Source organism: Strigops habroptila, chromosome 2 (assembly GCF_004027225.2).
Source record: "Strigops habroptila isolate Jane chromosome 2, bStrHab1.2.pri, whole genome shotgun sequence".
Classification (NCBI taxonomy): Eukaryota; Metazoa; Chordata; class Aves; order Psittaciformes; family Psittacidae; genus Strigops; species Strigops habroptila.
This window is the reverse complement of record NC_044278.2, coordinates 16918467-16935258: the sequence shown is the minus strand read 5'-3', so window position 1 is coordinate 16935258 and position 16792 is coordinate 16918467. Positions and strand designations below refer to the sequence as shown.

The following is a 16792-nucleotide window of genomic DNA, read 5'->3' as shown; positions in this document are numbered from 1 at the left end:
AGTCTCTTTGGATTTTCACTTGATGTTTATTTATGTAAGTGCTTATTTATTTCTACATCTGTTTTCAGTTGTGCCTGATTATATCAAGCATCTTCTCATATCTGTCAGCTTGGACTGTATTTACTCCTCTTCATGAACCTGAAATGGAATTGAGATAGGATACAACTGTTAAAAATGGAAACATTGAGGGGGGTTTAGAGTAAGTTCACAAATAAATGACAAAAGCTTCTCTTCAGTAATTCTTCTGAATCACAGAATCATAGAATCATAGAATAGTTAGGGTTGGAAGGGACCTTAAGATCATCTAGTGCCAAGCCCCCTGCCATGGGCAGGGACACCTCGCACTAAACCATGTTGCCCAAGGCTCTGTCCAACCTGGCCTTGAACACTGCCAGGGATGGAGCATCCACAACCTCCCTGGGCAACCCATTCCAGTGCTTCACCACCCTCACTGGAAAGAACTTCTTCCTTATATCTAATCTAAACTTCCCCTGTTTAAGTTTGAACCCATTACCCCTTGTCCTACCACTACAGTCCCTAAGGAAGAGTCCCTCCCCAGCACCCTCATAGGCCCCCTTCAGGTACTGGAAGGCTGCTCTGAGGTCTCCACATAGCAGCCTTCTCTTCTCCAGGCTGAACAGCCCCAGCTCTCTCAGCCTGTCTTCATACGGGAGGTGCTCCAGCCCTCTTATCATCCTCGTGGCCCTCCTCTGGCCTCGCTCCAACAGCTCCATGTCCTTTTTATGTTGAGGACACCAGAACTGTACACAGTACTCCAAGTGAGGTCTCACGAGAGCAGAGTAGAGGGGCAGGATCACCTCCTTTGACCTGCTGGTCACGCTTCTTTTAATGCAGCCCAGGATACGGTTGGCTTTCTGGGCTGCAAGCACACACTGAAGCCGGCTCATGTTAAGCTTCTCGTCAACCAACACCCCCAAGTCCTTCTCTGCAGGGCTGCTCTGAATCTCTTCTCCACCCAACCTGTAGCAATGCCTGGGATGGCCCCGACCCAGGTGTAGGACCTTACGCTTGGCTTGGTTGAACTTCATAAGGTTGGCATCGGCCCACCTCACAAGCATGTCAAGGTCCCTCTGGATGGTAATTTGTATCTGAAATAGACTAGCACCAATCTAGCCAACCTTTGCCATCTTACTTCAGCTAATAATACTGGTTTCTTGTCCTTATGCTAGAGCATACATCTCTTTGATAGCAGATGACTTCTAGACAACCCTGTTTCGATAGATGGTAGTGTTTGTTCCAAATCACACACGCTTCCCAGAGTTTCCAGGAACATGGGTACTAGTGGCAGTAGACAAGGTATTTCTAATGCCATACTATTAGTCTCTCCAACACCTTTCTCTCCCCAGTGGAGATGTGTCATGACTTTTGGGACAGCACTCACCACCTGAACATGTTTCCTGGCAGCTACTACCATTACTGCCACAAGTCCCTTTTTGTGGAGATGAAACCTCTATGTGTGCCATTGAGCTCATCTTTTGACAGTAAAAAACTCTAAGCCAGAGCTGGAATTGGTGTTGACAAACTAGCATCTGACTAATAAAAACAGGCATCCACTTTTCTACAACTTCTGTGTATTTGAGGCAGAAAGAGGCTACTAGTAAGTACTCAGTATTAAACAGCACTCAGTACTAAAAAGAATGACTTACTTTCATGATTTACCTATTTCAGTATCTGTATGGTGCCATGGCTTTGTGAACTTACATGATTTTTTTTTTGTAGGGCTGGAGTAATATAAAGAAAAATATGTGGGAATTCGGTACTCTTAAAAGCTGTGAAACTTCTTCTTGAGCTTCAATTACAGTAGTGCTTTCATCATACATAAATGTGTGAGAGATCAGATCTTCACGCAGTTTTAATGTACCTCTGCTCGAGTCAGTGGAGCTACAATCATTTAGATCAGTCAAAGGTGACTTTATTAGTCCAATATAAAAGCAGAAATTGATCCGTTTCCTCCCACAGAATAGTGGATACAGAACAGAGGAGGAAGGTGTTGGGATCAAGTGGGATAAAAACACAAAAAATATACAGAAAGGTGTGGTTTGTTCCTTTTTCTTGACTCAGGAACTGTCAACCCCATCAAACCTATGACCATTAAGCGTGGCAGTTTGTTTCTCTTGCAAATGAAATAGACTAAGCTATGACCCAGCCCTACTTTCTATCATTCCCACAAGTAACAACCCCTTTACCCACAAGGCAAGCATAGATAGGCAAAGGTTTGCTTTCAGTTCCAGACCAAGTTCTTAGGCACCTTTTAGCTTCGTCAATATTTTTCTACTACCATTCTGCTCAAGTGCAAAGCACCACAAATATATTTCTAAGTACTAATGATTTCCCAGCACCTAAGTGACTAATCACTAATATTTTCTTTTCATCCGGCTCTTCAAATGAATACAAGTTCAGTGAAAGAGCAATGTTAAAATATCTGGCAATCTGCTAGTGCAGTAATCACCAGGCTGTATTACATACATAGAAATTGACATCATCAGAGGGAGAAAGAGATGGAGCTTTTTAATATCCCTTGGGGGGAAGGAAAAAAAAAAAAAACAAAAAAGAGAAAAACACCCAAAACAAACCAAAATCACCAGTTCTTAAAACTTCTGGTTGCTGAACACAGAGATTAAATGACAACATCAAGAGGGCAGAGAATTCATTTTGCCTAAGCATCAGATTGCTGTCCTAAGGGCTTACCTTAATGCTAAAATAACAGGTAGACTGAAATTAAAAAATGTAGTAAATAACAATTAATTCTAGTCCATGCTACATGTAACAGGTCTTCCTGCATACATAGCATCCACTACTGTGCGTTAAATAGTCACATTTACCCGTACAGCATAACCATACCTTTTTCATGCCAATATCTCTTGACTTGCTCCTCAGCTTATTAACTTGAGATTCAGCTATTTCAGCCCTTTCTTCAGCATCATCCAGGTCATGTTGCTGTTTTCTGTACTTCGAAAGGTACAGATTGGCTTGAGCTTCCTGGTGAGAGAAAACAGTGCAGCTGATTTCCTCCTGTCCATGTGAAACAAAGCTTTTCATTTCAAGTGGATGAGAAGTGCTCAGTGTGACTAGGTAACAGCCGTACGGGAACCAGTTGCCTCCTGGAGAACCGAGATTGTTTTTCTACAGAGTCAATGTTTCCAATGGCACTTTCCATGGTAAGTGAACTGGGAGGCTCTCAACATCCCTTCTGAGGGACTAGGAGTAAAAAGTCTTTTGTGTTCCCTCCGTTTCCCCCTTTCCTTGCAAATTATACTGCAATTTTAAGATAAAATTGAATACCTTTTCTTAAATATAATCCACACACATGCTATATATTTTATTTTATATATATATTATAAATACATTTGTACAGACAGGGTTTATATGGATATAAATACAAATATTAATACACTCACAAGAAGTGTATTTGTGCTAAAAGCTTCTATGGGTTGAAGATTGTGGATTTTGAACAATAAAGTTTTCAAAGGTAAAAAGGCCCAAATAGTTACTTACAGCTTCCTCTGCTTGGTGCTTGTAGCTCTTCACTTTTAGTTGAAGCTTGTCAATCAGATCCTGCATCCTGGCCAGATTCTTCTTATCTTCTTCTGACTGTATCAAAACACCATAAATTGGGTTGATATAGTGTAAAAAATCCTAAAGGCCTGCTCCCACAGTGCAGTAGGTACGGGTGCTATACACATTGTTTTAGAAATGTATAGTTCAAAATACAAACAAGCTGTGTGTTCGATCACTCTATGTATAGATGAGAGAAAAATTTCTATAGGATGACTGAAGATATCTGTAAGGCTGAGGACTAAAAGAGAGTACCCTCTCAATTTATATATATGTAAATATAGATACGCAAATACAGGTATATATGTGTGTGCTCTTTCAGAGGTATACACATACATAAGCACAGAGTTCTTTGCTCAGGGGTGAGAAACACACTTGTCATTATAAAGCATGTCATTATTTAGTGAAACAGATTTATAGACAGGCCTAAAAATGTGTAATTTGCATACTTTAAAGTCTGTTTTGGAGGCATTTCTGGTAAAAGGAGTCAATTTTAAGCTGTCACGCTCCACAAGCAAAAGAACTAGCTAATTCTGCCTGTGCACTGTATTCTAAGAGAACAACCTTCAGCCTCTGCGTGCAATACTTTGACAACAGACGAAGTAAAACAACAGTTAGGAGGCTAAATAATCTCCTACAGCAGATGGATGGGATTATTTTAAGAATGCTGTTGAAAGCAAAAGGATCACTGCTCTGTGCTGAAGACCTTTTCTGAAAGGCAAGCAGCAACAGCAGCTGTTAGCAAACCTGCAGGAGGCTGGAGACTAGACCTTGCCGCTCAGCCATAGGTGACAGCCCTGGGACTGGGCAGCCCTACACTGAGTGATGCATTAGAGTCAACTGAATCCTTCTGGCTCTTTTTAGCAACATCAGCACAGCTGAAAGACAGCTGGGCTCTTTCTTCACTCGCAGTGAAAATAGTCATCTAAGCCTGCTCCATATTAATACTGTGCTAAAACTGTCCAAGTCCCAGCAATAGAGGCTTCCTAACATCAGCTATGAATGAATCGGGAATTATGAATGAATTAGGAATGAATCAGGCAAGATGATGGTAGCCCTAGGGACATGTTCCTCCTACCCCTAAAGCTTCCCACAATCAGAAAGCTCTGGGTCATGCTATCCTTCATCCTTCACTGAAACACTGAGGCAACTTTAGACACTGTTTGGGAGACCACATTTCTTTCCAGTGTCCTAGTGGTTACTAGAGTCCTCAGCATACCTGGTAAGTCAGCTCTTTGATGCGCCTCTCAAACTTGCGAGCTCCCTTTTGGGCGTCCGAATTGCGACGGAGTTCAGTTTCAAGTTCATTCTCCAGCTCACGAACCTGCAATAACAGAAACCCCCTTGCCATTTTGCTACCCACATGTAAAGCAGCAGATAATTTGGTTCACAGTTCAAGAAATGCTCATTTTCTCAGCATCTCCATAGAGTCAAATTTCAGTAATAGATCAAAATGTCACCTTTCGATTCTGCTTTTATAAAATGCAGAATATTTTAAACTGCACCACCAGTCAAAGGAGTAGACGCATGTGAAGGCCAAAGTAATTTCAATGAAGCAAGTACTTGAGAGGCTTTTGCTGTAGATGCTGGGATTTTTTAGTGTTGTTTTGTTGTTTTTTTTAATTAAGGGCTTGTTCATCTGCTGCGCTACAACATCTTATTGTAGCTGGATGAAGACAGGGAAGCATGCCTCCAAGAACTGCTCATCTGAATTTTGTGAAATGGGAAAGCATTCATAGTATTGCTGCTTGGCCTCTATGAACTTATCAGGCTGCCCCAGGGTGCCTAACTAGTCCCAGGTCTATAAGCAGGGGACAAGGGTCCGAAGTTGGATCACAAACTTACCCTGGATTCCAGTTTCTGGATCTGCTTCTTGCCACCTTTCAGGGCTATTTGTTCTGCTTCATCCAGTCGCTTCTGGAGGTCTTTAATGGTTTGCTCCATGTTCTTCTTCATTCTCTCTAAGTGAGCACTAGTATCCTGCTCCTTTTTAAGCTCCTCAGCCATCATTGCTGCCTGAAAAACAACCACATTTTACAGCAACTTTCTTATGCTCTTGGATTATGTCTCAGAAGAAATGACGGAAGATCAATCTTTGATTACTCCGATTTGGATCATTCACTGTACCCGAAGCTCCCGAAAATATCTTGTGTGCATACCTTGCCTGGACAGAGAAAATGCAAGGACAGGTAGCCTTGGAGGCCTTTTTTCCCTCCTCTTTTCCAGCATTAGAATATGCTGTGATTTAAGATTACCCCTCCCTTTTTTATTTTCCTTTTTTTAATTTTAGTATGTGTGCTATATCATGTCCTCATTTATAATGCTACAAGTAAGCTTGTGCCATTCACTACAGATATTTTTCCTAGAACTTATTCAAAATCTAATCTTGGTGTTTGGAGCTTTTGAAAGGTAGTAGCTTAAAATAACCGGCAGACAACTTTCCCTGCACAGCCATAGATGAGAGCTGCCTGAGCAGCTGTAAAGAGAGCAGTTTCTGCAGCCTGTACTGGGATAGAAAGCTCAGTGTCAACATCTTACATAGTCCCTGGCCATTCTGTAAGACAGGTAACAGAGGTGCCAATTAGCTCGTTCCTGCTTTGATGTTTGTGCCTGCCACTGACAGCCATTTACAGATTTTGTACCCATCACTGAGCAGTCATCAGAAGACAGCAGTCATTGCAATCCAGGCTGGAACTGAATCAAGGACAATCAGCATCTTCTCTGCCAGGCAGTAATATTGCTGTCAGCTGACAAGCAGTACAGACCACGGTGCAGGAATAGCTTTGTCCAGGCATTCCAGACACATAACTCACAAAAACCTCCAGTTTTAGCTTTCCTTTTATCTGCTGGTATGGTGTGATACATCAGCTGAACTCTGAAGACATGGATTTCTCTAGGTCTGAGGGAAATGAAAGTATACCTGCCCGAATTATATCTTTGCTAGAGGAATAATTCACTGTCCCTCCTCCTGGGATCTTAGGCCTCGTGTTTTTCCAGTAGACACCTAGTTCTAAGGTACCTCTTTGGGATTTAGTAGTTTTGTTTCTTGCATCAGATTATGTGTACATTAGCACTAGATCAGTCTGAACTGGTTTAGCATATCTGGGTGTATGATTTACCTGATTCAAAGACCCCGAGACTTTGAGGATCAGTGGAAACTGCATTCCTGGGAAAACAAAAACCAACCAACCAACCAAAACATCTCCCCCCAAAACAAACCCAAAACAACAACAAACACACACAAAACCAAACCAAACCAAACCAACCACCCAAAAAAACCAAACCCCAAACCAAGCAAAACTTAAACATCAGGAAAAGGTACTTCCTCTGTTTTCAGGTCTAGACTGCTTTATTTTGTAGTTTCATCAGTTACCTCCAGATAACTGTGGGGCGCTTTGGATGTGAGTTTTGTAGCAGACACAGAAATGGCAACTTGGAAATTACTTTTTTGGCTGTCGTAAGATGTCGCAGGACTGAAAAGAAGTGAGTAAGGAACCAGCCTACTTACATCTGTGATTGCTTTCTTTGCTTTTTCCTCTGCGTTCCTGCACTCCTGGATCGATTCCTCCACTTCATTCTGCATCTGGGAAATGTCACCCTCCAGCTTCTTCTTTTGATTGATCAGGCTGGTGTTCTTTTATTAAGTTTTCCCCAAAGGAACAGTGGAAAAGGAGGAAAAGTGATGATTAAAGACATAACTCCTCTAAATACCATAGCACACCAAGGCTTACTGATTTTCGCAACTGCTGGATTACACAGAGTTGTATTTGGGGAGACCCAGGTACGTGGTAAGGGCTGTCCTTGACTAGCATACGTAGTTTCAGACTAAGGGAATATTAAAAATACTCTCAAAGCTGTAAATATTTAGATTTTGGTTCAAATAAAATAAATAAGCAATAGGCTAATACAGAAGAATGAATAAGGCAGTTCTTTTTGGAAAACTAATGATCCATAATCAGTTAGTCAATGAGGTGATTAAAACAGAAGCCCCATGTCATTAAGGGGCTGGAGGAAACATTGCAAAGCATTGCCAGCCTGTAGCTCATTTTCATTTCTTTCTGACCATCATTTGATGAAGAGAAGCTTTAGTTTTGTAGCAAAAAATGCTGGTAAGTCAGGACATTCCCTTCCATGGCCCTGTAAAAACTGCAGTGCTCATCTGCATCTACTCATCCAAGTCCAAAGGCCTCTCTTAACAAAGACTTGCGACACAGCAGGGTGTGGTGGGGTAGATTCCTGCCCTGCACAACACACCTATTGTTAGAACCCAGCCTCTGCAGTTATTCATTGCCAAATAATGTGCTAAATAACAATGGCACAAACACAGTGCCTGTGTCACTTCTTCAAAGAAATGCCTCACTATCCCAGACATGGCTTAACTAAAGCAGGAAACTGGTTTTACAGCATGGAAGAAGGAAAGAAAGAAAATTTACTCTGCTTATTTTCCACCATTGCTTTTTCAGGAAACTGTTTTAAGCCGTTGGCTGATTCACCAGTTCCAGCTAACTTGAAGGGAGGGAGGTGGCATATCTACAGAGTGACTTACATCCTCTCCCTCATTTTCTCACCTGAAGGAGGGCAAGGTATGTCTGACTTATGACAGCCCTGGACAAACCGTGTCACTGCTTCACTGACAATGCTCAGTTTAACCCAGTGGAGGAGAGGGCACAGAAAAAGCCAACCTGAGTGTGAAGCAGGTTCACACGTTCAGTGGCTTCCAGCAGTTCATGCTCTGCCAGCTTCCTTGCGCGCTCAGTCTGGTCCAGCAAAGCCCTCAGCTCATCCAGCTCCGACTGGAGAAGGTTGTTCCTCCGGTCAGAGACCGCCAGCTGCTCCTTCAGATCTTCATTCATGTGTCCTGAGTCATCCAGCTGCACCTGAAGCTCCTATAACAAAACAGATGTTTGGTTTTTTACGAGTGCATTTCCATTGCAAGCCGCTGTGCTTACACAGGAAGACCTCAGGTTGCAGAGGTTGCACAGGGCACACCTCAAGAATTTCAGTGCTGCTTTATTGGAGAAAGGCTTCCTCCACACTATAAGCTGGACACTTTTCGTGATACATGGTGCAAGGCGGGAAAAAACCTGTATGTTCAAACCCTTCAAAGCTCGCAGTTCTGCCCAAGGCAGTACTAGCTGCTTAGGTGTGGGAGAAGCAACGACTGAAGAGGTGTCTTAGCAAAGCACTTTTTTAAGCTATTACAAATGCTGAAGCAATCAACAAAGCTGAATACACACTCCCTGTACTCCAGCCAACTGACACTCTCCACTTTTAAAGGACTTGCAAGCTCACAAGAAAATCATAGATTTTCAGTTCCTCGTGCTGTATCTTTCTGTCTCTGCAGGAGGCTGTAGCCAGCAATGGCTTTATGACTGGATCTCATCCAGCTTGTATGCACATCTTGGAAGAAATCCATATTTCCCTATTTCCTTATGCCAGACACGATCGCTAAGGACTTTCCCTGCACATCCTTGGGAGTAGTTTCTCTCTTAATTACCACCACCGTTGCTGTTTGCTCTGTGTTAATGAAACCTGGCCCACACCTACCATTGAGTACTTGGGACTGGTAGTTGCCAGAGTACCTTTATTTGTGTCTGCAAGCCACGCGCTGACTTTGTTGCTTCTGCAGCATGCCTATTAGCATGGCTGAGCTGGATTTCCATCTCGTTGAGGTCCCCTTCCATCTTCTTCTTGAGCCGGATGGCCTCATTTCTGCTCCTGGCTTCAGAATCAAGGGTGGACTGCAGCGAATCTATGGCACGTTGCTGATTTCTCCTGGAAACGACACGAAGGGCAAATGAAGTGATTTCCCCCCTGTGCAGGAATGTAGAACTACATGCAACAGTACTTCACTTTCTGAAAGTGTCTCATGTTCAGAAATAGTGTATTTCTGAATGACATACATAGCACAGGTTTCTAATGCCTCACTGCTGTCTAACTGGCTAGTGTGCTTCACACCCTCGGCTAACTCCTGGCCTGTAAGCACCTGTAGCATCCTTCTCCCGTGTTTCCTTTGGCAACATGGGAGCAAGGAGTTCTCTCAGATCTCCTGTAAACTCAAGCAAGTAGTGGTTTGACCATAACAAGAAGCACGTGAAGCATGGATATTTACTGAATCATTTACTGGGATGTTTTACATCTCAGCCTTTTTATGAAGGTGTCAGTGGAGCGGATTAATCAAACTGAAGGTAGACAGCTACATTCCAAGCTAATTACTTTAGGTGCTCTTTATAGTAAATGGCATGTGTAGGCTGTAATTTATTGTGTCTTAAAGTACATTTTGAAAATAACATTTCTTATGTTAATTATAAAGGGAATAATTCAGGAATAGAAATCTGTGTTATGGATATCTAAAGTTAGAAGAGATTAAGCCTACCCAATTAACAAGCTTGTCCCCCTGTGAAAGGCAGCTTAGTGTCAATTTAAAGATAGCAAACAAATACAGACAGGTGATTGATTTTCTTGACTCTATGACAGTCAAGTCCTATGATGAAAGTTTTGCTTCTTACAGCCAGAGATAACTCAAACCACAGAATATGACTCACACAGGGAAACCTTTATCTCGCTGCTGGCCAAGTCTTGCTGAAAGCGTAGGAGTTCTGGGAAATTACAGAGTCAACAAGGAAAACCTTGAGGGTCTTATTGCTTCAGCAAGATACTGAACTGTGCCCTAGACTCCCAGGGAGCAACACAGCATGTCTGCTGAACAACTTAGCAGCAAAACAACTTGTAACGACACTGAGGCAAAAAGCACTGATTAGGATAGCTTGTTCTGAGATCTCTGTAATCCAGACATCAGCAGGATATCAGAAGATAGTATCTGAAAGGGATGAAACGTTCTTGGTTTTGAAGCAATTAACATATCAATGCTTGTATTTACTCTGGCCAAGGTGGGCCTTGGACTTCCCCTTCCCTACCCTTTAACCTATCTACAATGACATGCTGCTTGGATTAATAGTGTTGCAACACTGACTAATTCAAAAGCAGTTTTCTGAAGGACTGCACAAATACATTGCTGGAAATCAGATTAGCATTTGTGCTGGGTGGGAGGGGAGAGACAAAAGACATCAGCCTCCTCTCATCTAATTGCTTTCCATTTTTCCTGTTTATCCCTTTCACCCACAAGCTCCTCTCCTTTTATATTCATACTTTCTGTAACTGCAATTCTCACTGCTTACCTAAATGGTGTACACATAATGGCAAGCTCCTCACATCCTCCCACAATCAGTGTAGCTGTAACTGCATAAATTAACTAAATGTGTTCAGATAACAGGTTTGAGCATCTCTGAGGTAGTGCTGCTGATTTTGCTTGTGGATCACCTTGGGAGGCAGCTATCCTAGAAGATTATGAGAAGGCAGCTCTCTAGACCTACTTGTCTCCGTACAAACACATAGACTTAGCGGTCCTTCATCTACTGTGACTTTGGTTGTGCCGGTCAGTTGTGTTACAGCTGCTGCGTGATGTGTGTGATGGACTTGTTGTGTACACTAGCAAAGACTGAGCTGACGGGAATATTTGAACTAAGAAATGGTATATTGTAGGACTACCCTTTGGCGAATAGTCAGAGCTGCCTTGGTTTCTGGTACGGGCCGTATCTTCTTACACTGGCATAACTACCTATGGTGCATTTGAATGGCTTGGGTCTTGAGAATATTTCTGGTCTTTTGAGACACTTTGCCCTTAAAAAACATGCTGCTTCCTGCACAGTACCTTATATTTTCCATTTCTTCCTCCTTTTCTGTCAGTTTCCTTTCAAACTCTGCTTTAAGCTGAGAAAGTTCAAGCTGAAACCGAAGGGTCTTACTTTCTTCATGCTCCAAAGCTCCCTGAAATAGAAAGCACCAAGAGCTTGCATGCCAGGAGTTGGGTTTTGTTTGGGGTTTTTTTCCGAATTACAAAGTGCTGCACAAAGATGATCCCTTCACACTTTTCTTCTCATTCACAATAGCACTGTTTCCTCCTTGCCTCTCTCTCTAGGGAAGGACACGATCAACTTACATGGCAAAACGTTTATTTGCCTTCTAATGTAACTTGGCAGTTGGAAAACTGAGCAGCACGCTCCTCAGAGGACAAATTGTCAAACAGTCCATGGTTCACAAAAACAAGACAAAACCACAAACCACCTTAGGCCCTGCCTGCATGGTTTGAGATCAACAGACAGACATTCTCTGTTCCACGCCCCTGTACACACACCCTCCAGAAATTCATGGGCCTCTAAGGGATAGGCAAAAGCTAAAAGAAGATTGTAGTTAGGAGGGTGAAGGGGTCCACACATGCCTCAGAACACAAAGCTCTCTCCAAATCATAAAGTGTTGAAAGCCTCCTATTTATGCAATCTTATCAGGCAATGTGACTTCAAGGAAAGAAATAACAGACATCAGCTCTATGTGACAGAATGCAAAAATACTCTGTCTGCTTTTTCCAATTAACATGAAGACAAGTCTATGAAACAAGAGAGGTTTGTTCCTATGTCTTTTTTCCTACCTTTCTGTTAAAGATGGAAGTCAAGAACTAAGATAACAGCCCATAGTGAAATAACAGGGCCTCTGACTTCCAGGTCTTGCATAACCAGGCTCAGTGGCATTCTGTCTCCTTACTGCTCACATCAAACTGGGAAAGAAAGCACAGAACTGAACATCGTATATATTGGAAGTGCTCTCTGAAGGGTAGAATTGCACAGGCTTAACTATGCTTTCCTCAAGAGATGATGGAAACAGAACAGACTTTCTGAAGACAAAGCTGTACAAAACCCTTGCCAACTCCAGTCATCATGCAGCAGCTACAGGTCAGTCAAACCCACACTTCATGCCAAGGAGCCACAACGTATTAGTGGGAACAGCACACAGAAGTACTGTGTCACCAGTGGCGACTGCCAGGGACCCAAATTCATAAGGAAGAGAGAAAAATCTGCATTAAACCCTTTCTTTCACAATTAAAATAAGATACATCACCACTTTACTTTTGTTAGTTCCTAATATCACTGAGCTTTAGGAAGCCATTCCACACAGCCCAGGAAAGTAAAGTGTGTCACTTAGATCCCTCAAGAACTGATGTATTCTTTCTAGGAAAAAGTTATTGACAGACCATGTAATCACTCTCCACATCTCAGAGCTGTGGAAGAAAGGCAAGCTTTTTCCTCTGCTCTGATCATGAGACCTGTTTATTTGGCTGTGAAATTCCTGCAAAGTATAAAGCATCCTGTAACAGACAAAAGAGGTTGCACAGCATGTAAGGTATTAATGGATCCCTGTCACTGGGTGATGTTTGTTTGAGCAGATATTATTTGGAGTACAATTCCAGATAAATGCAGCCTTCACTAAAAATCCCTTGCTGTGTGCTGTGCTGTATTGCTTCTAGCCTGCAACACCTACACCCCTTCTTAGCTTTGCAATGTACCAGACTTCCAAAAAGCTGACAACTGAGCCCTTCAAGTGAATAACCAGGATTGCCAGTTGACTTGTCCCGTACTGTGGTTTGTTTGTTGGAAACTGGGATGAGGCATCCATCTTGGGTACGTGCATATTTGTCACTGTAGAAATTAGTGCAGAGATGCTAAATGTCTTTGCCAAACTCTTACTGGGAGTCTAGGATTTTCCAATGGCTTGTTTTCATTTGGTTTGAGACTGCTACCAATTCTTTTTAAGCAGGCTGCAGTATCCAATACAGTATCTGTGACCTTATAAAATTTAAAGTCATCAGAAGGTTTGTTTTCTTATTCTCTAAAAACAGGAGATGGTGAATTTGCTATTGGCAACTAGACACTAAAAATATCTGATAAAACAGTATAAGACCATAATTCTCAGCAGTTCCTGTTTCCTGAGACTGAAATACTCTGTGCTGAAGTAAGCAAGAACTGGATTTTCAGGAGGTGGGCATAAGATGTCTGAGCTTCCTGAAAGGGGAAAAAATACCCACAACACAACAACAAAAAACCAAAACCTACGAGGCACCTCCTTTGAAAGGGCCTCCACTGATGATCTTAGAGCTGACATCTCCAAAAGTCATCAGTCACTCTTGAAAACACTGGCTAGCGAGGCTGGAGGAGCTGACTGCAGAGAGGATGCACTTGCCTGTAGTCAAAACACTGGTTATGTTGTTGAGAGGATGAAAAAGGAAGACACCTTTTCCTCTTCCTTTGAGCTTTCTTTCCTTACCTCTGCTTCTTCCAGAGCCAGCTGAACTTCTGACTTTTCTTGTTCAACCTGTTTCTTGATTTTTTCTATTTCATGGAGGTTCTTGTTTCCTTCACTGATCTGGTTAGTCAGATCAGAAATCTCCTCTGAAACAAAAAAGAGTGGATGGATTTGGCAGTCAGAGTGTCCCGAACACATTGCAAGTCACAGAGCATGGATGGAAGGACCTGTACTTCAAGGGCTTGTCTGTGCACAAGCACTGCCCTACTTTCAGTTACAGCAACTTCTTTTACCTGACCAACTTAAAGGTGCAGACTTTCTTGTACACACTTTTTGAGGTGGTTATAGTGGCTTAGTTTTTATCTGTGATCTGTAGGCTAGCAGCACTGTGCTCTGCTTTGGGAGCTGTCTAGGTTTCACCTGCTGCACCTCTGTCATCTCCCAAGACTGGCACCTATGCCAGTGAGCTTCACTGACAGGTGAGTGTCCTGGGTTCACCTACGGCAGTCATTTTTATTCCTTCTTAGTAGCTGGTGCAGTGCTGTGGTTTTGACTTTCAGCCTGGGAACAATGCTGATAACACCGATGTTTTTAGTTGTTGCTAAGTAATGTTTACTCTGACCAAGGACTTTCTCAGTCTCATGCTCTGCCAGGGAGGAGGGGAAGCCGGGAGGAAGCAGAGACAGGACACCTGACCCAAACTAGCCAAAGGGGTATTCCATACCACAGCACATCATGCCCAGTATATAAACCGGGGGGAGTTACCTGGAAGGCCGAGATCACTGCTCGGGTTGGGCTGGGTATCGGTCGGCGGGTGGTGAGCAATTGTATCCTCTCCCCTTGTTATTTCCCTTATCATTATTATCATTGGTGGTAGCAGTAGTGGTTTTGTATTATACGTCAGTTACTGGACTGTTCTTATCTCAACCCGTGGGATTTACATTCTTCTGATTCTCCTGCCCATCCCTCCGGGAGCGGGGGTGGAAGAAGGGGGGGAGTGAGCCAGCGGCTGCGTGGTTCCGAGTTACCGGCTGGGCTCAAACCACGACAGTTAGCAAAGGGAAGCCTCCTCTCCTCTGGCTGTACCAATTACTATGTTCAAAATCACCATCGCCAGCATCAGTCAGTGTCTCCAAACATATCGGAAAGCTAGTCTCAAGGATGAGATAAACACCTTTCCCCACAGTTGCTATGGGGCACCTGCATCCCTCCAGCTATGGCTCTCACACTGGACATGGGATGTGGATGAAGCCTACCTTGGAGATTCTTGTTTTCCCTTTTCAATGTCTCCAGATGGTCCAGCGTCTCCTCATAGGCATTCTTCAGCTTGAACAGCTCAGTGCTAAGGCCACGGGCCTCCTTCTGGGAAGCCTCCAGCTCAGCCTGTGACTCTTCGTACTTCTGCTTCCAGTCATTGATGATCTTGTCAAACCCACGCTGTTTCTTGTCCAGGGAGGCAGCTGCTGAGTTGGCCTTTTCCAGGTCAATCATCATGTCTTCCAGCTCATTCTGCAACCTGTGCTTTGTCTTTTCCAGAGAAGAGCATTTGGCATTGGCCGCCTCAATTGCTTCTTCAGCTTCTTGCAGGCGAGCAGCAAGCTTCTTCCTGCCAGGTGGGAAAAGACAGTGAAATGACTGAGAGTCACCACTCCCATGTTATCCAGAAAAAACTGACTCCAAGCAGTATCTCAATAAATCAGTTTTGGAAAGGGAAGTTGGGGGGCAAGGAGAAGGAAAGGGGAAATTAGGCCTCTAGAGAGAAGGGATTATGATAGGCAAAAAAACCAGTTTAAATTATGAATGCTGACATGTGGCACATAATTTTGTGCATGTGTGTGTAAGTGTCTGAATATTTGAAGTTGAAAGTTTAGACTGTTAAGCAGCAGCTTGCTACTTGCTAGCTGTAACCACTATGGTCTGGTTGTAAATTCTGGTAAGACCTGGTCTAAATGAAGTGTCCTGTTCCTCCAATTAACTGATATGAGACAGAACTGCCAGTTAGGAGGCTTGTCATGCATTGGGCTTTTGTTCATAGACTATTTAGATTGGGAAAACAGGGGACTGGGAATCCCAGCAAGAAGAGGTTCTGGAAAGAAAGGAGGGCCCAGAAAGAAGAACATGTAGATGCTAGGTGGAGAAAGCGGGAAGTGGGGGAAGACCCTGCAGATCACAGATGCACGGAGGCGGATGCCGGAGATGCTCAGAGACCTTGTGCAATAACGCCTGAGACTAGTAGCTGGGAGTGGCTGCACAGCACAAGCCAACATGACTTTCTGCCCTACCTTCCCAGGGAAACCATCATCTCCCTGCTGGGAGAGGAAGTCAAGACCAAGGGAACATAGCACTGGGCTATGCAAAGCAAGTGAATGTGCGAGATAACCAAGTAGGGTAATCTAATTTTGTTAGTTCTTAAATAAACCCCAGTATCCACATCCACCACCCCATAGACAAGGGCTCAGCAGAAGCATTGACCTGCTCAGGAAATGGAAAGGACAGAAGAAGGACAGCCACAAATGACATCAATGAGCAGAGAGATTTTTCCAACTATTTTGCCCTATTTTCTTAGCACTATAACAAGTCCCAGAAAGCACAATCCTGCCAGCCAGGGGTAGGATGAAACCCACATAACCCACTTACTTGGCATCCTCCAGCTCCTCAGTTCTCTGAATGGCATCAGTCTCATACTTTGTTCTCCACTGTGCCACTTCCGCATTTCCCTTGGAGAGAGCGCGCTGCAGCTCTGCCTTGGCTTCTTGCTCCTCCTCATACTGCTCCCGCAGGAGGTCACAGTCATGCCTGGCCGCTTGTAGGGCATGAGCCAGGGCATTTTTGGACTGCAGGGATAGAAAGATCACAGCATTGCAGGGTTACCTACAGCAAAACCCGAACAAACAGCCCTAGAAGTTCAAATGGAGGCTTAAGCCTTTTTGTCTTTTTGCCTCTAGCCTTGACAGTCTAGGTCAAGTGAGGTAAGAAGCGTTTGGAATCATCCCTAACTGGTGACACGCTGAGGAAGCTATCAAAATTAGCTAATAAATAATAATATTAGCTAATATTATATATTTATTATAATTTATAATAA

At 43.3% G+C, this 16792-nt stretch overlaps 1 protein-coding gene across 1 annotated transcript in view; it reads right to left on the bottom strand.

Annotated features, from left to right (window-relative positions):
* Nucleotides 1-2: 2 nt before the first annotated feature.
* Nucleotides 3-16792, bottom strand: part of MYH15 (myosin heavy chain 15) — a 52046-nt gene continuing 35256 nt past the window's right edge. The window contains exons 31-42 of the mRNA XM_030471596.1: nt 16348-16544; nt 14967-15316; nt 13732-13856; nt 11288-11403; nt 9159-9351; nt 8259-8462; nt 7085-7210; nt 5422-5592; nt 4796-4900; nt 3517-3612; nt 2863-3000; nt 3-138 (exon numbers count right to left, since the gene is read on the bottom strand). Of these exons, the coding sequence (XP_030327456.1) occupies nt 121-138; nt 2863-3000; nt 3517-3612; nt 4796-4900; nt 5422-5592; nt 7085-7210; nt 8259-8462; nt 9159-9351; nt 11288-11403; nt 13732-13856; nt 14967-15316; nt 16348-16544 (1839 nt within the window). The 3' untranslated portion in view covers nt 3-120. The remainder of the gene's footprint in view (nt 139-2862; nt 3001-3516; nt 3613-4795; nt 4901-5421; nt 5593-7084; nt 7211-8258; nt 8463-9158; nt 9352-11287; nt 11404-13731; nt 13857-14966; nt 15317-16347; nt 16545-16792) is intronic.